General features: G+C 46.8%; 1 protein-coding gene across 8 annotated transcripts in view; it reads left to right on the top strand.

Annotated features, from left to right (window-relative positions):
* Positions 1-21,769, top strand: part of Tead1 (TEA domain transcription factor 1) — a 226,478-nt gene that overhangs the window by 151,879 nt on the left and 52,830 nt on the right. For 6 of the 8 annotated variants that reach the window (XM_041666187.1, XM_041666188.1, XM_041666186.1 and 3 more), the window contains exons 3-5: positions 14,223-14,287; positions 16,668-16,730; positions 16,820-16,882. In XM_041666187.1, coding sequence (XP_041522121.1) covers positions 14,223-14,287; positions 16,668-16,730; positions 16,820-16,882 — 191 coding nt within the window. The remainder of the gene's footprint in view (positions 1-14,222; positions 14,288-16,667; positions 16,731-16,819; positions 16,883-21,769) is intronic. The other 2 variants (XM_041666184.1, XM_041666183.1) reach the window with 1 other exon arrangement.

The raw sequence follows: 21,769 nt of genomic DNA, 5'->3' as shown, positions 1-21,769 counted from the left end.
AGGACAGGAGCCCTGGTGTTTGCCTCCCCAGCCATTGTAGAGCTCTTTCTTGTTTTCTGCCACAAGAATACATCAGATTTCTGCTTCCTGTGTCATGATGCCCTCTTCAAAATAAAAGTGTGTTAGGAAGAGGCAGAGACCATTCAGTGGCATCTTCTGACCCAGTGCTGCAAGCCAGGACTGTGGTAACAGCACGCGCGCGCGGTGCCTGTCTTCATGAAGCTCAGAATTTGCCAGAGTCCACTGAACATATTACCAGGCAATTATAGTTTGTGTATCCAGAGAGTGGGAGCCAGGGTCAAGATGTTCTAGGCCACGGTGTCTCCGCAACTGAGGCATTGTTCAGCAGACGTGGACCACAGGAATGGGAAGAGTGAGGTCTAGTCATTTTACACAAACGGGGCAGCACCCAAAGATATAAGGATGTGCAGGGAAGTGTGTGCGTGCGTGCACAGAGTGGCAGGGGAGAACGCAAAAGCGGTGTGCGCACATGCCATTTAGGCTTTTGTTTTCTTTTGTAAGGTGGGGAGGATATTAGATATATCCTCCTTGGTAATTAGAAATATAAGATATATAAAAACAGCCAGTTCTCCTGAGTCTCCTAGAGAGGTGATGTATCTTAATGTGATTGATTGGTCACTGTCTTAAGATGAAAGGACACTTTCCGTTCAGGTCACATGACCAGAGCAGGTCAGCCTCAGGCAGCATCACAGCTCCTCCCTCCCACCTTGGTCTGATACTAGCACTCTAGGCCATCCCGTATCAATCTAATACTCTTTGAGGGTGGAATGTTCCAGAGTGTACATCTTATTTGTAGTCTTGTTGATATAGTACAAGGTTGGCAAAGGTGGGGGAGTGTCCTGTGAAGGCCTTGGCTACATGGACAGCAGTTGAGACCCACTCTGTATTGTAGGTAGTGCTCAGAGACCATTTACAATGGAGCCTATGTGATTCAGTCCATTTCTTGGTTGAATTCTGTCCCTTGGTATGATTTTGTTCTTCTTGAGCATTTTGCAATGGTCAGGTGAGAGGATGGGAGTTTTCAGAACATCTTATGAAGCAACACTGGATCTACACCTCTGGAAGAAGTTTTGAACCTAACTTGCAGCGTCTGTAAGATGGGAACTGGGTATGAAGGTTCAGTATGTGCACAGAGAAGGGCTTTGCATGGTACTGGTGTGTGGCCAGCACTCAGCAAGCGTGGGCGGCTCTCTGCCATCTCACTGCACTGTCTGGCCGAGCAATGGAATTGCACTCAGCCTAACCTCCAAGTCCAGATTCTTCAGACCGAGTGCTTTTTAAAAACACTGCTTGAATATCATGAGTAAAAAATAGGCATTTTTATTTGTCATGCTTTCTGAGTATCCGGTGATCTCACGTGAGGCTCGTTCTGTTAGGAGGCTGGTGTGATTCACTTCTGTGCAGCTCTAGTTCAGTCGCCGTGGAAGCTGTTTGCTAATTCTCCTGCAGAGTTAATGCGTCACACAAAGAACCAAGTTGTGGAGCTCACACTGTTCGACATCTTCCTGCCTGTCCACACAGATGATTTTTTTTTAAATATTTATTTATTATGTATACAATGTTCTTTCTGTGTGTATGCCTGAAGGCCAGAAGAGGGCACCAGACCTCATTACAGATGGTTGTGAGCCACCATGTGGTTGCTGGGAATTGAACTCAGGACCTTTGGAAGAGTGGGCAATGCTCTTAAACGCTGAGCCATCTCTCCAGCCCCACAGGTGATTTTTTTTAAAAACTGTCATAATGTATAAGATACTTTGATATAAGATATAAGATATTTTGCCACAGTCAGTCTTATTGTTTTTCAAGACAGGGTTTTTCTGTGTCTCTGGCTGTCCCGGAACTCAGAGACCCACCTGCCTTTGCCTCTGAGAACTGGGGGTAAAGGTGTGCAACACCCAGCCCTTCTGACTCTTAGTCTTCTCTAAGAACCAGGTGTCTACTATATTAGCCAATGAAAAAGGAATTATTTTATCTTTACGGCGTTTAGCATTTGCTAGTTATTTTGTGTGGGTGGACAGGTACTCGTGTCACCGAGAGCCACCTTGTGAGTTTTGGGGATTGAACCCAGGTCATCAGGCTTGGTGGCAAGGCATGCCATCTCACAGACCAGAAGAATCAGCTTTAAATAAAAAGATCATTGTGTTTCCATTTCGGTAACATGGGAGCTGGCTTATACCAGATGCCCAATAGGATGGTATCCTGGACAGGGAACCTTTGTATCCCTCCCGGGGGCTTTCAACATCAACAGATACAGACTAGAAACCCATCCCAGTGCACTGGCATTGCTTGACAATGATAGGCCTGCAGTAGGGTGCCAGAACCTTCCCACTGTGGTTGTTAACACATGCAGCAGACCCTCAGAGACCATGCTGTTTGCTCAGCATTATAGGGAAAAACAGTGGTTCAGGTTAAGGGTCTCTGGATAGATGGCAGGAGGATCTCTGTGAGTTTGAAGCTGGTCTGGTCTATAGAGCAATTTCCTGGACAACCAGGGCTACATAATGAGACTTTGTCTGAGAGAGAAAGAGAGATGGGGGTAGGAGGGAGAGGAGAAGAAAAGAAGCAAGCATTCTGGGGTAGGGGTGGTCCTGCGTGTTTGAAACCTGGAGTGTAGTTCCAGAGCTGGAAGCTGACACACCCAGAATCGTGAGTCATGTCTTAGTAAAGAGTGTCCGTGAAGACCTACGGTTCTTAGCACTTCTCATGTGTGGATTTCACACTCCTCTAAGGCCAAATAATTAATAGAGTGTTCTTAGCAAAGTTTTTCATTAACGAGGCTTTCCTGGGTTAATGTTGAGATTAGCTCTCCTTTTGGACTGGGTCCCTATTTCTGTGGCAGGTGGGTGGGGCATGAAGAAGGAAGGAGCATGTGGTGACCACACGGGTGGCAGCGTTAGATATCAGAGCTCAGGTCTGGAAGAGTGTGTGCCTCTGAAATTGTGAACAGAAAGTACTTTTGAGATTGGGTGATAATGGTAGTGCTTCCCAGCTCCCATGATCCTTTAGTTTTCTTCTTTTGTTTTTCCTCACACAAAACAGGAGCTTATTCATTTAACTCATAACAAATACGTATTGGCATGTGCAGTTGGGGTCAGAGGGAATCTAGTGGACTCTCCCTGGAGCAGGCCCTGTTGGAGGAAGCAAGGAATGCAGCCACTGCAGGGACAAAGGACTAAATGGCTGGCCCACCTGAGGAAATGTGGCATTTTGGGGTACTGGTGATGAGCAGGAGCTGCAAACCAAAGAGGGGGGGAAAGACTGTTGTAGGGAGGATGGCTCCACAGCGGCCCAGCCAGATATAAGGACAGCAGAGCTGTGGTGTGGGAAGGCTCCGCCTCATTCTCGAGCAGGAGGTGATCCCTGTGCGGAAGAGCTCTGAGTATTTTGTGTTTTCCTCATGATAGACGCAGGAAGGGCACACTTGCTATTTTTCACATGGCTCTGATAAAACACCTGACTAAAGCAACTCACTGATGAAAGATTCATGTGGCTCATGGTTTGAGGGACACAGTCCTTCACGAAGGGGTGGCCTCGTGGCAAGGATGCCTCAGGGCTTGTTGCTCCTTACTGGTACTGACCAGGAAGCAGAGACGGCAAGAAGTGTGATTGGCCTATAATCTCATGCCCCTCCTTCCCCATCAACCCACTTCATTTAATGAGACCCTGCAACCTCCCAAATACTCGGGGAACCAAGTGTTATGGCATTTGCCTGTTTTGGTCATTTTACTTTCAAACCATTAATAGCCAACATAAACAGATGTAGGCCTGAAATACTTTGAAAGGGACCATCAGAACCACCTCTGTTCTGAAACTCCTGGTCAGCGGTCCGTTCAGATCACTGCAGAGCTGAAGGCAGTAGGTTGAGACTCCAATAAACCTTATGCGTATTGTGGACACATGGGATACCAAGATACTGAAGATACTGAAGGTGCCTTCTGGAAGCTTCCAATCTATAAGATAGGCACTTGTAAAAAAGTCTCTGGGCAGTGACGAGGCACACAAGGAAGTGAAGGACTGGGGAGACATGTTGGCTCCCATGCTGTTTTCCTGGTGACAGTCAGGCATCGTTCCTCTTGCTCACTAAGCTGCTTGTTTTGAACCCACAGTTTCTTGTATCTCATTTTGCTTTGTGGTCTTCCCAGACCAAACACCCCACCCCCAAAGCACCGTGACCTGCGTGTTTCAGATGAGCTGTACTTAGAATAAGTTTGATTGGTAATCTGTCCTAGTTTCATTTGTCACCGTGATAAGTCACCCCGACAAAAGATAATTTAGAGGAGAAAATGAACTCATCATTTTAGGTTTTAGGCCGCTGTAGCAGGGAAGTCACGGTGGCAGGAACTCGAGACAGCTAGTCCTCCACAGTCAGGAACCAAGGGAAATAATACGCGCTCGTTCACTTGCTTTCCTCTCAGCTCCATTCCCCTACTCTGACACAGCTCAGGACTTCATGCATATAGAGATGGCATCACTCACTGAGGACGAGCCTTTCCACAGACATGCACCACAGGCTAACCCAGTGTAGACAGATCCTCACTGAGATTCGCTTCCCGGGTAGCTCTAGGTTTGGTGAAGTTGACAATTGAAGCTAACTGTCATACTGTCTCGGGGATAGTGAGGCTATGGCCGGACGGGTTCAAGGCCCTGGGAGCTGGGTATGCATCCTGATGGTAGAGTGAATTAAATGATGGTGGAAGAGTGCCATGAAAAAAAAAAAAGTAAGTTGGGGGGGGGGAGTGCAGACTATGGTGACACACCATAGGTTATCCTCTTAAAGCTACTGATTTGGGCTGGAGGCATCAGGGACATTGAAGGTCTTGAAGCTATGGATCCTTTATCCCAGAAACGTATTGTTAAGTCTCAGTGGTCTGTGAGGCGTGGACAATGGCTTGAACTACAGCTGGGGTGTCAAAGCTAGCACTGTCCTCTATTGAGTGGTGTGTCTTCATTGCTTCATAGAGAATTAGCCACGAGAAAGCATCGCTCCTACTGGGCATTGGTGGCACATGTCTTTAATCCTAGTACTTGGGAGGCACAGGCAGAGGCAGGCGGATCCCTATGAGTTAGAGGCCACCCTGGTCTACAGTGTGAGTTCTAGGACAGCCAAAGCTACACAGAGAAACCCTGTCTTGAACCGCCCTCTCCCCCACCCTCCCAAAGGAAACCATCATCCCTACTTATTTTTCTACAGAGCCATTATAGCATGGATTGTATGCTGCATAATCGGATCTGTTATGTTCAGCAAAGCCTGAGCCACTTTTACCTGCTCTCCTGTAATTCTGTGCAAATGTATTATAAATGTATCTTACCCCCGTGATGAAGGTATCTAATGGGGCTGTCACTTGAAAATGCTATCAAGGTGGTGGCCACTCCCAGGAAGCTAGAACTTGAATTATTACCAGATAGTTTAGATTTTAGGGAGATCTGAACTTGTGGCCAGCCAGGTGTCCATCACCCTCCTCTGTTGAGCTGTTCTCCTATGGCTCTGAGTGAAGAGACGGGTCATCTCGGGGAACTGCCGCCAGTTCCCCTGCAGACCGTCAGCTCAGGAACATGCAGTCCTAACGACCTAGAAAGGTGCCCTGGCCTTCCTGGTGATTTTCCACATTGGCACTGGGTTTTTTTTCGTCAATGATTTATATTGGGGATTAACTGAGACATTGGCCTGGCTACTTCCTCCTTGATGCTGCTCAGGGACTGACTGAAATGCCCCTTTTCATGAAGTCACCTTCTCACACTGATCCTGCATCCCTCCTGTGGAGACGTTCACTCTGTCTGTGTCTGTGCTTGTGGCCTGCCTTGGTACAGTGAGCAGAGATCCAGCTTTGTCCCTCGTTCCTGGAGCTTCCTGCCTGGTGTATGATGGGGTAGGGAAGAGGCGGCAGTGTAGGGTTTAAGCCTCATAGCCATGAGGAGACTGGGCACCAGGTGGGCACACAGTCGGACACCCAGCCAGGATGCCTTTGGAGATTCTCCAGACACTATTAACTCCTCGAAGCGGCACCACTTTACTCCCCTCTCACCTGTGCTCCATCAAATGCACCCCCTTTGGTCTGACCAGTGGGGGTATCTTTCCCCTTGATGGGCCACCCCACTTCCCACCATGCCAGGGCAAATTGCCGTGGTGGTAGTGGCTAATGATTAAGCCTTCATGTTAATAGAGTAAGACCAGTGACTGCCTCCTCTGGCCAGGACCACAGATGCATGCCTCCTCGACCTCTGCTGAGCTGGTGACACTTGCTTTGTTCCTGCAATGTCCCCCCCTACTCCTGAGCCTTTTGGGTATTAGTTTTTACATTCTAGAACGCTAGCTTTTCCCTCTCATTTAGCTGAACGCGAGTGTAATGAAAATGGTTAGAAGGCATGTTAATGCCATCCTGTCTGAGAAGGTCCTCCGTGAATCCCTCTCTGTGCTGTGTATGGCTGCTGGCACTGGAGGATAGAGCCTGCGCTTAACCCCTCTTCCCTTACCCCATGACTCTGGTACTGTTGGAAGGCTTCTCACTGCTTCTTCCCACTGCTTCCTTTTCTTGCCTTCATGGTGATGGTCCATGAGCAAATGTGGTTATAGAGCTGTTTATGACTCAGGTGAGGGCATGCTCCACAAACACCGAGCTGCTGGGTGGGACAGGCCGCGGAGACCTGCATACTGACTGTCATTTCAAGGAACAGGCGTGTTTAGGAAAGGGGAGGTCTGGGGGTCGAGTACCAGGTCAGAATTCTGGAAAGATGATGCTGTCAGAAAGGTGGATGGACTCTAGACATGCGGAATATGCAGGAACGTTCCAGTTCATGAGACCGCTTGACCAAACTCAAAGTGTCCTTAGAGAACATCATAGTAATTGAATAGTGCTTTGGTCAAGATCAGGATTTGGGGTGGTGTATGACTAACCCTATAGCTGTACCCATAGATCGATGACATTCTGATAGCAGCATTGCTCAGATATGTCACCTTACATCTGAAGATAGGGGTGGGGGTTCTCACATTGGTCCACAGTGGTGGGGTTCCTCACATAGATCTAGTGGAAAGATGAAGGGCAACAGAGGTTTCCTTCTAGTCCTGGACCTGAACCCTTTCCATACTTCTGAGACCCTGGGAGCCCTGCCTAAAGTTGAGTTTCTTTCTGCTGGCTGTAGCGGGGACATTCTATTCTCCTCCTCTCGGCAATCTGACTCCGTTCAATAACAAAGTGGCTCTTCCTCTGTTAAAGCTGAGTGTCTCTGGCCTACAATTTGTAGCCACAGACCCAGAATTTGCTGAGCCTCAAACACGACCTCGAGGCCACTTTCCTTCACATGTACAGCCCACAACAATGTCAACCCATCTCCTCTGGGTTTAGAAACCCAGTGTGAATTCTGCTTTCCAGAAAATTCTATCTTGTCTCTTAGCAAGAAGGTACATTACAGGCAGGAAAAGGCACAGAGCAGGCCTTCTGTCAGACATTAAATTTAGACATCTAAGGACTGGGGAGGGTGCAGGATAGGCTAAGCAGTTCAGGCTGTATGGGTTGTGACCTTGGCCTCCTGTCTGTAAGAGAAACAACTGTGGTCACAACTTTTGGTCTGAGAACCAAAGAGGGTATGAGGGTTTGTGTGTACACCTTTGGTGGAGTTGTACCATGAGGTGACATTTAGCGACAATACTCTTGAGGAGCAGGGGTGTGTCAGGAATGCCCAGTGTGGCCTGTATGTAGCCTCTCAGCTTCTGATGGGAGCACGGAGAGTGGGTTTAGCAAGTTCTGGGTCTGGGGTGGCCAGTGTGGTTTACAAGAGTCCCAGGATCCTTCTTGTTAGGATAAGGTTTATCTGTCGACAGTGGTCAGCATCGCCCTGCCGGCTGGACTGGCCTTGTCATTCTAGGTAATGATAGGTTCCAGAAAAGCTTTAGATGGCTTCACCACACAACAGAATAACAGGTCTTGGTGGCTGGGGGACAGGAAAGGGGGCGTCTGGGGTATTGCACACACCTGTATTAGCACACACATCTGTAGTCGCTGCTCTTGGAAGGTGGAGAAGGAGGTTTAGGACTTCAAGGTCACCTTCCTGGGTTACATGAGACCCTGTCTCAAAAAAACCTAAACAAAGAGGACTAATAAATATAGCCTGACAATCCCTAATACAGGAATCTGGAGTGCATTTGAAATTTAGTGGAAAATTCTAGGTCTGACCTCATGTGACAGGCTGTATTTAAACCGTGTGTGTGTGTGTGTGTGTGTTAAAATGTGTTACATTTCCTGCAGGCCTGTTGATAAAGGTATATTTATTTTAAAAATACATGAATTTCATGTCTAGTTATGGGTCCACCCACAAGATATTCCTTTCATAGATGTAGATATTCCCAAAATCTCAGAAAAATTCACAATCTAAAACCACAATTGTTTCAGATAATGTATAGAAACTGTGTGGGGAGATTGTGTGAAGTTAAGTTTACCTTGCTGAAGTCCATTTTATGATGTAATGTTCACAGAAGAGCTGGAGGAGCAAGAGCGAGCATGTCTAATGGCCAGAGTTCTGAGTGTGGATGCTCAGCAAGACCCTGGAGTGCAGACTGGGCGCCCCTCCCAGTTACTGCATTGCTGGACTGTTGTGCTGTCTTGAATAGGAAACTTACACAGTCCAGTTGAGGGTTGGTGGGCTCTATTGCCACCATGCTTTGAGAGAAGTGGGGGACTATGTTGATGGCTTCAAGGGTAAAAGCCAGCACCAGGAGCTGAGTTTGGATCCCCAGAACCTACCTAGTGTGTGTGTGTGTGTGTGTGTGTGTGTGTGTGTGTGTGTGTGTGTCTGTCTGTCTGTCAGTCTGTCTATATATCGATCTAAGCAAAATCGGGTTTCTCTGTGTAGCTTTGGAGTCTGTCCTGGAACTAGCTCTGTAGACCAGGCTGACCTCGAACTCAGAGATCTGCCTGCCTCTGCCTCCCAAGTGCTGGGATTAAGGTGTGCGCCGCCACCACTGGCATAAGACCAGGTTTTGGGGATAGAGTGAAACAGACACAGGAGGACTGTTGGGTCTTGCTGTCAAGCTAGCCTAGATGATAAATGCTGAGCTGAGTTCAGGTTTAATCAGAGACCCTGTCTCAAGGCAGTAAAGGAGATTGTGCTAGTGCAATATGAAAACATTTTTCTTTGGTGTCTAAGTGCAAACCCTTGAATCGTGTGCGCCCCCCCCCCCCCCACACACACACATACAGAAAAGAAAGAGAAGTAGCACTCAGGGTGCCCTGTCAGTGCCACAGAGAAATGGTAGACAGTTATAATGTCACTCTTGCTTTCCAAGTAAGTCGGACTATTTTAATTCAGGCAAGAATTAGAAATAAATGTAGAAAAATTTAATAGGCTCAACCATACCATTTCTATTTTGGTTTAAAGGATTTCTTTCTATCTGCTATTTTAAGTGATTTAAAATAATTTGATCCAGGTAATAGATTATCCTTTACTTTTAAATTAAGCCATGTAGTACAGTAATTGAGTTAGGTGGAGAGGGTTGAAATCACACAGTTTACCAGCCATATTAGGACATTGCTTGCAAGAGAATTGCTCAGGCTTCTCTGCATTATCTTAGGGGAGATACTCTGCGTAAATTAAAACAGGCAGTTTTAATATCTAAAAGAGAAATAATTCTGAAGCAAGGCATGGAAGAAAATAACCCAGGCTTTATAATGTGGTCTCGTTAGCCAGGCTTTTAATTCCAGCATTTAGGAGGCAGAATTAGGGGGATCTCTGTGAGTTCGAGGCCAACCTGGTCTACAGAGTGAGTTCCAGGACTGTCAGGGATACGCAGACCTCTAAAAATCAAAACAAACAACAACAACAACAAAGTGGTCTTGTCCATCTCTGGAACAAAGACGAGACAGTACGATTAGGCTCTCCTCTTCTTATTTCAATGCCAGGTTTCTGTGTAAGCGGGCTGGTACCCCACACACCCGCCTTTAACTAAACCTTCAGTGGAATGGCCAGAGAAGCGGGCTCAGCACATCCCTGCAGTAGAAGCAGCAGCCTTTGGAATCACTTTCCAGCATGATTAAAGTGCAGTGCTGTTTGCGCAGGCTAGGGGGATCTTGGGCGCGTGGGGCTGCCCTGGATAGCCAGCTTTCTTACTCCTTCAGCCGATGCTACGAGAAATCGAAAATCATTATGTCGGTATCATGTCACATCTCCCAAGCCAGCTTTTCTGTATTCACAGAAAATAAGCAAGTTTGGGGCAAGAGCCTCTTTTGTGCCACCTGGACAAGGCCCAGCTGAAATTGCATGTCGCACAGAGCCCTGACTGAATGACTGCCCAGAGAGTGCCCTGGCTGGAGGGTGCTCAGCGGATCTGTGGACATTGTCATTCAGGTCTGGCTTCTGGTAATTAGGCACTCCTGCCTGGGCTCGGCTGTTAGTGAGCCTTTATGACAAATTGTGAAATCTGCACAGAAGGCCCAATGACACTACAGGAGATATTGGCAGCAAGGACTCTGACCGGGGATGTTCTCTAAAGCAGCGCCCCCCCCCACCCGAACCTAGAAGCCCTTCTCCTCTAAATGCACCGGAAAGTGTACATTCAGTTACAGAGTTGGGATCTGAAAAGATTTTAACAGGCTGGACTGATAGGCTCAATTTAATAGGGTGAAATAGGAGTAGAAATAAATGGAAAGTTTTTTTTTATTGGGGGTACCAGCAGTTCTGCAAAGGAGGGGGAACAGGGTGAGGGGTGTAACCGAGGAACGGCCCTCACATGGTGCTCACAGCCATCTAGAACTCCACCCCTGAGGGATCTGAGATGCTTTTCTGGCCCAGCCGGCGTGCACATGATGCACAGACAAGCAGATAAAACACCCTGATACAAAGCCAAGCAGTAGTGGTGCACAACTAATCCCAGCACTCGAGGCAGAGGCAGGTGGACTTCTGTGAGTTCGAGGCCAGCCTGGTCTACAAAACAAGTTCCAGGATAGCCAGGACTGTTACACAGAGAAACTCTGTCTCAAAAACAACCCACCCCCAACAACACCCACATACCTAAAATAATAAACTTGCGGTGGTGGACAGCATCAGCTGAGTGTCTAGCCTGAGAGGGTGACAGGCACCTTCACCTGCACAGCGTGATCCGGAGACAGGACAGTCCAGGACACAGAGTCTCCCTTGAAAGACAGCGAGGCATTTGTGTGAAGGCCTGTAAGAGCAACTCTGGGATTCTGAAAGATGACAAAGTTAAGAGAATTTTTGTCTAAGTCAGGCCCTTCCAGCTGGCCTCTTTGTCTGTTCTAAACATGTTGACTTTGGCGTGGGGCGACTGTTTGTTTGTATTTTGTTTTTGTTTGTTTCAGAGCAGGGAGTTGGTGACCTAGGGTACTTTGTGGCATCATGATGCTTTTGCCCTCTGTGCTGTGCGTGTTCTGTGAGGTCTTGAAACAGGTAGCTGATGGGCCAAGTCACTGTAAGGCCACGGACGTTTCAGGCTGTAATGAGCCATGAGTCAGGGCTTCTGTGAGCATAGTTTACTTTATTCTGCCCGGGCAGGGATGTGGTCACTGTCTTGCTAGAGGCAAGTGTGTGTGGGTGGTTAGTGACTTCTTGTTTCTTTGGTCAAGTATCTGACAGAAACAACTTGAAGGAAACAGGATTGATTCTCATCTTAACAGGAAAAGCTTCCTGCTTGGCTCCGCTTAATTCTTTCTGGTATGAGCTTATAGTGGCCACTTCTCATACGGTGCCCTCTGGAAAGAAACAGTATTAAGGTTTTTTAACCCTCAAAGCCTGCCCCTGGTGAGCTCATCCACCAGCTAGAGGAAAGCACTGTTTACTTATGTTACTCTGTGCCCAGCAAAGTGCTTGGTACCCAGGAGAGCTTGGATAAGAAGATAGGAGTTCTTGTTTGGGCATACAGTGACTCTGGAAAACCCGACACAGAGTACAGGCCACAGTGCCATGACCTGGTTGGTGCATTGACACTTCTGATGTGTCATGTTAATGCTTACCTTAAAAGTGGTGCAGGGGCCAGGTGGCAGCGACACACGGCTTTAGTTCCAGCATTTGGAGGCAGAGGCCCGTGGATCTCTGTGAGTTCGAGCCCATCCTGGTCTACAAATCAAGAACAGCCAAGGCTACAAAGAGAAACCCTTTCTGCAAAACAACAAAACAAAACAAAAAGATGCTAGATCTAGCTCAACATGGCCAGGAAGCACATGCCAGATGATTGGCTTTAGACCTGATCTTTTCAAAGAGGCAGATTAAAGGCCACTAGGTTCTGTGTGGTGTAGAGTGTATAGAGATTTGTACATCTGGGTCCTGGAATGGTATGAAGTGACTCATTGGACCACTCTTAGAAGGCCCACACTTTCAAGAGTGGATCTTCCTTCCCGTGATCTTTGCCTCCTCTGCTTCCGGGAGAATGTTTTTCTGTCAGAGAATAGTCCTGCCACATCACAGTGTAAAATTTCAGGATTCTAACAGCATAAGAATGAGAAGTTTGGGCCAGGCCTGGTGGCACAATCCCAGCACTCAGGAGGCAGAGACAGGTGGATCTCCGTGAGTTTGAGTCCAGCCAGTTTTACAAAGAGAGTTCCAGGACATCTAGGGCTGTTACAGAGAAACCCTGTCTCAGAAAACCAAACCAAACTAAAACACACCCCCCAAAGGTAAAGAAAAAAAGAATGAAAAGATTTTTTGTTCAGATGTTTTTCCTAATTCAAGGCTTTAAGGCTCGGAGAAGGTTGAGTCACCCCCGTCCCCCATATATACACAGGTGAGAATAGATAGTTAGCTGCTCATGCAAAAACCACTTTTCGGGGTCTTCAGCTTCCACAGTGTTGAGCTTCCTTTCATTGCTGTTCTTGACAGCCACAAAAGGCTCACTTGCCTGTGTCTGTAATGAGGTGACCACGGGGAGAAGCTTGGATGAAGAAGAAAAGGACATTGAGAAATAAAGACTGAAACAGAACTGGACTCATTTTCTTTCAGGAGAGGGGAGGAGGAGAGAGAAAGACACAGACACCCCGACCTTTGTCCTTTCCAACTCAGCATTTTTAGGTGGAAGCCAACAAGAACACAAAGAGTTTTGTTCTAAGCTTTTCTTGTGTTTTGTGAGACAGAGTTTCTCTGTGTAGCCCTGGCTTTCCTGGGTTTTCCTCTGTAGACCAGGCTGGCTTCAGAGATCCACCTGCCTCTGCCTCCTGAGTTCTAAACCTGCAGGGATTAAAGGTGTGTACTACCATGTCCAGTCATACTGGCATTTTCTTATAAGATACTTTCCAATTCTCGGTGACTGGACAAAATTTAAAGTTCAGTGATCTTTATCTTAATTGCCCTTAGTAAACATTTTTCTCAGACAGTGTACAATTTTCTGTCAGAAATAAACTGAAAAAGCTCCAATTAGGCAAAAATCAAGGTCTCATCTATCCCAGACTGATCTGAAATCTCTTACCCTCCTACCTTCACCTCCCAAGTGTTGGCTACAGGTAACACCATTGCTTGGTTTATATGTTTTAGGGAGCTAGCCCAGGGCCAGGCAAGTACCCCCCTTAGCTGCCCCAATTCAAAATTCTGTTTCTTTTAGGATTGATTTTTATTTGATGCATATGAGTTTTTGCCTGTACACACACACACACACACACACACACACACACACACACTACATGTGTGCAGTGTCTATGAATATCACAAGAGGGTACCAGATCCCCCTGAACTGGGTGTTTGTGCAAGAGCAGCCGCTGGCCTTAACCATTGAATCACCTCTCCAGCCTTTCTAATTAAAAATTCTTTTTTTTTAAATATTTGTTTATTATGTATACAGTATTCTTCCTGCAGGCCTCATTACAGATGGTTGTGAGCCACCATGTGGTTGCTGGGAATTGAACTCAGGACTTTTGGAAGAGCAGGCAATGCTCTTAACCGCTGAGCCATCTCTCCAGCCCCCCCAATTAAAAATTCTTGAATCATGTTTCTGGTCTTAGCTTTTAGGGTAGTGCTTTGTAACCTGTTGTTCTCTCCTGCTTTGGGATTGCATATCAGATATACCGCCTATCAGATATTTACATTATGGTTTGTAACAGTGTCACAGTTACAGTTACAGAGTAGCAGTGAACTAATCTATGGTTGTGGTCACAGCATTGTAATAGATTGTATTAAAGGGTTGCAGCATTAGGAAGGTTGAGAAGCACTGTTTTAAGGTCTTCATTTATCCTTAAGTAGTCCTCCTTATTATAAATTCTTCTTTCTTGCAGGTAGAAATGAATTGATAGCCAGATACATCAAACTCAGGACAGGGAAGACAAGGACCAGGAAGCAGGTACAGTACCCGCCTGCAAGGTTTGCATGTGAGCGAATGGCCCCGAGTTGTTGGGCTGCCTTGGCTGCTGTGCTTCAGCAATAGGAGCCCCAGTCCCAGTGCCCTGTAAGGAGTCTGCCCTGCCCTGTAGGTGGCCTGGAGTGGCTTTTTCCCACTCTTCATTTCTGTGGCCCAAGCATGCACTAGTGTGATGTCATACGTGGCATGGTTCACTGCCAAGCCAGTATCTGAACCTCCTCTTGCTAAGGTGTTTTCAATCCTGCCATTTTTTTCCCCCACCTCCCTATTTGCAGAAGTGCAGGTGCACTTTCCCTGGCAAGCCAGGGGATTTGGAGGTTCTGTGTATTTTAACATCCTGAAACGATTATGTAATTATCATGCTTTCAATGAAGTCCTGCCAGTGGCCTTTAGCGATACTGAGCCATACACTTCCAGGGCACTGTGGCTTTTTTAGCAATGGCCTTATGTCAGCCTCTGCTGCTGTAACTGTGAAGTAGTTACAGTTTTTATATGCTGCAGAGCAGGAATGGGACTTCTCTTCTGACTCTGTCCAGGGCTCTATCTTCCCTGGTTCTTTTGGACACAAAGCCACCCATATTTCTGATGTGATCAAATTCACAGTTGGAATGGGTGGGAGATCAGTCTCTAAAATCAAAAAAGGAAAGTAAAACAAATAACCCATGTGATGGGTGGCTCGTTAATGGGAAAACATATATATGTTTTTTTTAATGTTAACCTACATGGAATGGCACGGCACAGAGTTCAGCAGCTGCAGCTAACTAGATGTGGTAGAGTATACCTCTAATCCCAGCTACTTGGGAGTCTGAGATTTCTGGATCTTTTAAGCCCCAGTTCAAGACCACTTGGGCAACATAGTAAGAGACCTCATCTCGAAATAATTAAAGGGAGGCGAGGGGGCTATGCCTGAGGCCTGAATCAGCCAGCTCAACCTCATCTCCTTAAGGCTGAGCTGCAGTAGGCACACCCTCCTACCCCACCCCTCGAGAAAGCTTACCTTTCTGGAGTGTGGATCAAGGGGCTGAGCTGTCTCCCAGAAATGCTGCCTGTGCTGACCCCTTGCTGAGTCAGCAGACAGAGTCAGGCAGGCACTGTCTGCTGGGGATGCACCCAGCTATCGCCCTCATTGAGTCGTGGCATAGAGGAGAGTCTGGGTGAAAATGAGTATCCACAGGAGCCAGATGGAGGGGTGAAGAGGACGGGGGAGCCCCTGCTTCTCTGGAAACGGGAAGAAAGTGAGTTATTGAAACTCCAAAACCAAGTTTGACCACCAAAAGATCTATATTCCTGCCGAGTCCTGTTGTTAAGAGTCACTGGAGAGTTTGAGATGAGTAACTGCCAGAAAGCCCATGGCCTTGAACTTGTAATGGGAAGGAGGTTGACAGTCTCCTAATGCAGACTGGCAGGTCTCAAATGCTGAACTGGCTTTTAGCTGGTGAGCTCTGGTCATTTGCCTGGCGACCCCTTCACTCGGGGCTTTTTTAAATTTAATCAAGTTCCACTGAAATAGATGCTGGTTTGCCTGCCCGGTGTGTGTCAGAGGCCTTAACTCATCGCCATCTTCAGGGTGCCTGTAAGCCACATTTGGCCACACCTCTCCAGCGTGCAGCAGAGCAGAGAGGTTTTTCAACCCAGATTTTAACTAACTGCCCGGCCCGGCTGGCTGGCTGTAGTCACACATTGCATTTTGTAATAATATGCAGATCCACTTGGCACACAAGCGATTCCCGAAAGAGTCGAAGAGCTAAAGACATTTTAAAGGCGGGGGGAAAAAGGCTTTGCTAACTGGGTCCCATTTCTCTTGGTGTCAGTATTATTTCAGCGTTTGCCACAGAACCTAGAGTCCCCCAGGAGATCAGCACTCCCTTACAGCCTCAGCTTTGATTCTGTAGAGCACGTTAATTTATGGACAGTTTGCTCTAAATTGAGAAAGGGAGATTTTTTTTCTCTCCTGTCACTGAGGTGTAATTATTTTCGTTTCCCTCTACCCCTGCCTTTTTAATTTCATAAAAATGCTCTCCCCATCTCACGGCTTTGCAAATGTGGTTTCCCCCAGCATTCACCTGTGATCTCTTCAGGTGGGACCATGGGAAGTGAGCCCGCCCAAACTTCTGAATCAAGTCCCTGCAGTGAGGACCCCTGTCCAGAACGCTTTAGATCAGTGCTGGGGGCTTGGTGTCTGGCTGGGACTGTCTGTTCCTAACCGCAGAGCTTCGTTGAGATGCAAATAACCTCCCCTCCCCCGCCCCTCCCAAGGAGTAGCGATTTTATATTTGATTTCCTTTTTTTGTTTTTTGTTTTTTTTTTTTTTTGTTTTCGTTTTTCTCGTTTTGTTTCCCCCGCATAAACCCGAAAAATGTAGGTGTCTAGTCATATACAGGTCTTAGCAAGAAAGAAAGTTCGAGAAATTCAAGCCGCCATTAAGGTACGTCTGGCTTGCCCAGTTGTAGGGGGCTTTTCATCTCCATGGTTACAGGCTTTTCCTTTGTTTTCCTCCCTTCCCCTACCCTGCAGGTGTCTAGTCACATTCAGGTTCTTGCCAGAAGGAAATCTCGTGATTTTCATTCCAAGCTAAAGGTATGCGCTTTTCTGCTTTTTGGCTCGTGGTTGCTATGCACCTCACTTCCTGTTTTCCATGGTGACTGGTGAATGCCTGGTGCCGGGATTCTTGTAACCTAGCTTCCTAGCATGTGAGAGCTGTTTACATTTCTTTGTGTCTAATCTCTCTGTCCTGGCCTCTCGTTAAACTCTGTGTGCATGTGTGTGAGTGTGTGCGTGTTCCCAGTAACAACGCAATCGCAGCAGAGAGCTGGTCTTGATAACTTCAGCACAGAAACATGATTTAAAAAAACAAAACAAAACTATTCTAATAACCACCCTGTAGCACTGAGCTAGCAATTTACACCCAGAGAAACAGTTGATATATACTTAAAAAAGAAAAGAAATAAATCATTCCCTAGAGTTGTGAAATGACTTTATAACACACATTTAGAAATGACTCTCCTTTGTAGTTTTAAACAAATGCTTAGGGGGCTGGAGAGATGACTCAGTGACTCAGAGCACTGCTGCTCCTCCAGGGAACAGAGGTTCAATTCCCAGCACCCCACAACCATCTGCAGCTCCAGTTCCAGAGGCTCGGATGCCGTTTTCTGGCCTCTGACAGCAAAACACACAGGCACATAAATAACAGCAATAATAATAATAATCTTAAGAAAATGCATTTTCATATATGTCATTGAACACAGTATTTCCATCAGAAAATATTGTTTGACATGCTGGTTATTTTAAATAGGTCTCTTTTAATAGAGAAGTCTAAACCAGGCATGGTAGCTTTTACTGGTGATCCTGTTACATAGGAGGCAGAGGCAGGGAGGACTGCTACAAATTCATAATAAGGTATCATCTCAAAAACAGAAGAGAGAGCTACACATACGGCCATAGGCCAAAAGAAAAAAAAAGATGAATCTTGGAGATAGCTGAATTCTCAAACTTGTATGCCGGTTTGTGTAGAGCTTTTTATATATGCCTCATTTAAAATTCCTCTCCACCGGCACACAGAAATCCAATCAGGCCAAATCAAACAAAATTAAAATGCCCATGTTTTAATAAATGCAGCAATCTCGGGGGTGGCCGAGAGCATGGCAGGAGAGACAGAAAATTGAGGAGCACATATAAAACCCGGGACCACATGTTCCTCCTATTGGCCTCCACTTAAATACCCTGTGGGAGTGGTTGGGGAGGTGTCAGGACCTGGCATGCTGGGATTTGGAGTCCAGACCCACACAACTCCCAGGCCAGGGGGCTGGGATGGATGCCAGGGGCTGGGGTGATGCTCCCAACTTAACATCACACCTCTCATATTACTTTAAAATTTAAGAATTAAGGCACTGACAATTTTAAATTCCGAGTTCCTTTTCCTACTTCACAGTTTATAGTAAAGTGTGTACAACTTTTGCGTTTCTGCAGTGCACTAATCCACAGCCTCTGGGAAAATCTTTAGTTCATAGTAAAAATCAATTTAGAATCATGGTGTATCAAATATTGCTGTTCTCACCCGCCCCCATTACATTTGTGGTTTTATTCCACACTGAAACAATGTCATTTCACAATGCTGAACACTGGGACCCCTTTCCTAAACCCATCAACTTTAAAAAATGCAATCCAGGCCAACTGGCATAGAGCTAGGGTAGGGAGGGACAGAGGATGTGCGCTCTGCAGTGGGCAGCATGCTCGCTCGCTCGCACGTGTGGCTGATGGTGGCTGGCTTGGAGCTGCACTGGCTGAGCAGTTGGAAGGCTAAAGGAACTTTCTAGACCCTGCTTTTTAACCAGAGGTGCTATACTCTCTCTGTGGATGTAACTACCCCAGCGCTTGCTCAAATTCTCACTCTGATTCTCGTTTCTCTAGGCTAATGAATTAATGATGTACAAAGAAGTTTATAGATATCAATTTTGTATTTCCATCTGTGATGTGACAAGCTATTTCTTCACTTGTGTGTGTTCCCTGTAGGCTTCTAGGGTGGGGGTGAGGAGGGTGGGGGTGAGGAGGGTGGGGGTGGGAGCTGAATGATAAAAAACCTGTCTAGCTATATCCTTGAGGTATGAGAGATCTCTCGGAGGCTTTTCAACTTTCTTTAAATCAAACGTGTCATGATGTTATGCATATGCCTTTATTCAGACAGACATAGTTGTTTTTGTATATTTGTTCTTAAACAATAAAAATTTGCTTTCTCCCCACTTTCAACCCATTCTTGGGGGTTGGCACAAGGGGGCAGGCTCAATATTTGAGCCCCAGAGGTGCCACTGCCTTTCAGTGGCTACTTTCATTCTTTTCTTCCACACTATTCTTACGTAAATAGAATGCTCACAGGATGGTGGTGGCACACCTTTGATCCCAGCACTCAGGAGGCAGAGGCAGGCAGATATCTGAGTTCAATGCCAGCATGGTCTACAGAGTGAGTTCCAGGACAGCCAGGGATACACAGACAAACCCTGTTCTTGAAAAACAAGTTTGCTGTACATTGTTCTGATTTCAAGAAAAAGTATGAAGAAATTATGGTTCAATGGGTCAAGACCCTAATTGACTTGACAGAAGCTACCAGACCTCATAAAGAGCTAGGGAGGGATTTGAACTTGGCTCTTTCTGAATCTTAAACTAGCAGAAGGCTTCATGCCAGCATACTATAGAGAAGCGGCCACCCCTCAGTCCCTGGAGCTGGACACACAACCCTTCCACTAAGTGCCTACATTGAGGCTCCTCATATATAGAAGTAAATTGGAGTAGACACTGGTGGTCACCAGTAGCTTTGTGGAAGATGGTGCCTTATCACCCTTCGAGGACCTCAGGACAGTCCAGGAGATAAAAGGGTGGCCAACATTGGTATATCTGCCTGCCTGTTGTGTTCCATGGACATTTTAGTCTGATGTTATTTCACTGGCCACCAGCAGAACATGGGTTCATGTCTGCAGATCTTGCGCGTGGGGTGGGGTGATCTCAGAGTCCTCTCTCTGCTCTCTCTTCTGGTATCCAGCAGCACTCTGGGAAAACACAACAGTGGTGGGTGTCTTCACCGAGTTCACCTTGGGGACAGGCTGATTGTCCTAGTTAAACTTTCACAATAACTGACAGATAAACTCAGCACACAGTTTGAAGTCATCTTGAAAAATCACATAAATAGCTTCCGGGTACGCAGTGGGGGTGGCAGGAAGCAGCCAGGATTACATGAGCTGTTGTATTTTCCTTGAGAAAGATGTAGGAGGCTTGTTGGAGAAGGTGACAGATGACTTGGCTATCACTGGTCTATTCTCATTGGCAGCGCCTCTTTCCAGGCTATATTCCTCATGTCTCCAGATACCCAGAAATCAAAGTGGGGCGCGTGTTTGGAGTGGGTGGGTATGGGGAGTGACGGGGTGTGTGTGCATGTACCTTCTGTAAATACTAAAGCCAGGATCTCATTTTCTTGTCTTCCCACGGAGTTGGCAAAATTGGCATGTGTACAACTGGGTCCCTGCTGGGTACTCTTCCCCCGAGCCTACTTGCTTTAAATGTGTGTGTTTTTTGTGTGTGGGCGACACATATATATGGAGGTCAGAAAACAGCTTTCGGGCATCTGTTCTCTCCTTCCAGCGTATGGGGCTTGTCAGGCAGTCACCTTTACCTGTCTCTCCATCCCAAGCCTAATTTCTCCTCCATTACCAGCACAGGGTGAGAGAGAATTCCTTAGGTTACTGGTTTTCCAGCAGCTCTCTTGTTTGCTGGGATAAACACCGGATGAAAGCAACCTGGGGAGGGAAGCGTTTATTTCAGCTTCCAGCTCTCAGGCCATGCTCCATCGCTCATGAAACTCAGGGCGGGAGCCTGGAGAACCATGGAGGAACACGACTTAGACTGACTTGTTCCGCCTGCTTTCCTGTACAACTCAGGATCACCTGCCCAGGGTGACATCGCTCCTAGTGGACTGGTGCTCACACATCCATATCAATTATTAATCATGAAAATGCCCCTGCAGTTGCCTACAAGGCCTTCTGACGGAGGCATTTGCTCAATTGAGGGCCCTCTTTCCTAATGACTCCAGCTTGTGGCAAGCTGACAGGGCACCTCTCCCTTCTTTTGCAAGGGTATTTGTGGTGTGTGTGTGGGGGGGGTAGATAAATGTTGACGTTGGGTGTTTTCCTCCATTTCTCTCCACCTTTTATTGAGACAGAGCTACAGATCTCCCTGATTAGGCTGCTCTGACCATGCTGCTTGCTCCAGGCTCCCTTGTTTCAACCTCCTGTGTGTTGGATTACAGAACAGACGACCCCCCCCCCCCCCCATGTGGGTGCTGGGGAATTCAGACTCAGGCCCTTACACTTTCATGGGAGATGTTCCAGTTACATTCGTCTCCCCAGCCCACTTAAACAGCAAGCCTAGTGTTTTAAGTTGAAACTGTAGCATGGAATATCAAAGTGGATCTAATTGACACCCACCCTCCCAGATCCTTAGCTCCGAGTCCTTCTCATTGGCTGCTCCAGGGAGTATAGTTTGAGAAACCACCATCCCTGCTAGAAGGTCACGGAGGTCTCTAACCTTGGCCTGTTTTTTTTTTTCAACCTTAGTGTCCCACATATAATGCGTGTTCCTGACATGTTTCTCTGAGCAAAAGAGTGACTCATGGAGGTGACAGAACCTCTCCTGACATTCTCATTGTCCATGTTGCTATTGACTGGCTCTCAGAGTGGCTGTAGGCTCGGTCATCCCCGGGTATGCAGACTCTAAATCAGTCTCCATCTTAGCGTGCAGGAAAAGGTTCTGTTGAACTTTAAAAATAAGGGAGTGATTGCTTCACTTAACCTCTGGGGTTTCTTCAAATCCGGTGCATCGTCGGCCTTGGCCTTGTAGAGCTGGTAATCTGGGGAAAACACTAAACTTTGTGCTAATTCCCTGGTCAGTTTCCCACATGAAACAGGTCCCAGAGAAGAAAGA

Source organism: Microtus oregoni, unplaced genomic scaffold (genome assembly GCF_018167655.1).
Source record: "Microtus oregoni isolate MIOR12 unplaced genomic scaffold, Mior012 000016F_ref0000370, whole genome shotgun sequence".
In the NCBI taxonomy this organism is placed as follows: domain Eukaryota; kingdom Metazoa; phylum Chordata; class Mammalia; order Rodentia; family Cricetidae; genus Microtus; species Microtus oregoni.
This window is presented reverse-complemented; position numbering and strand designations above follow the sequence as displayed.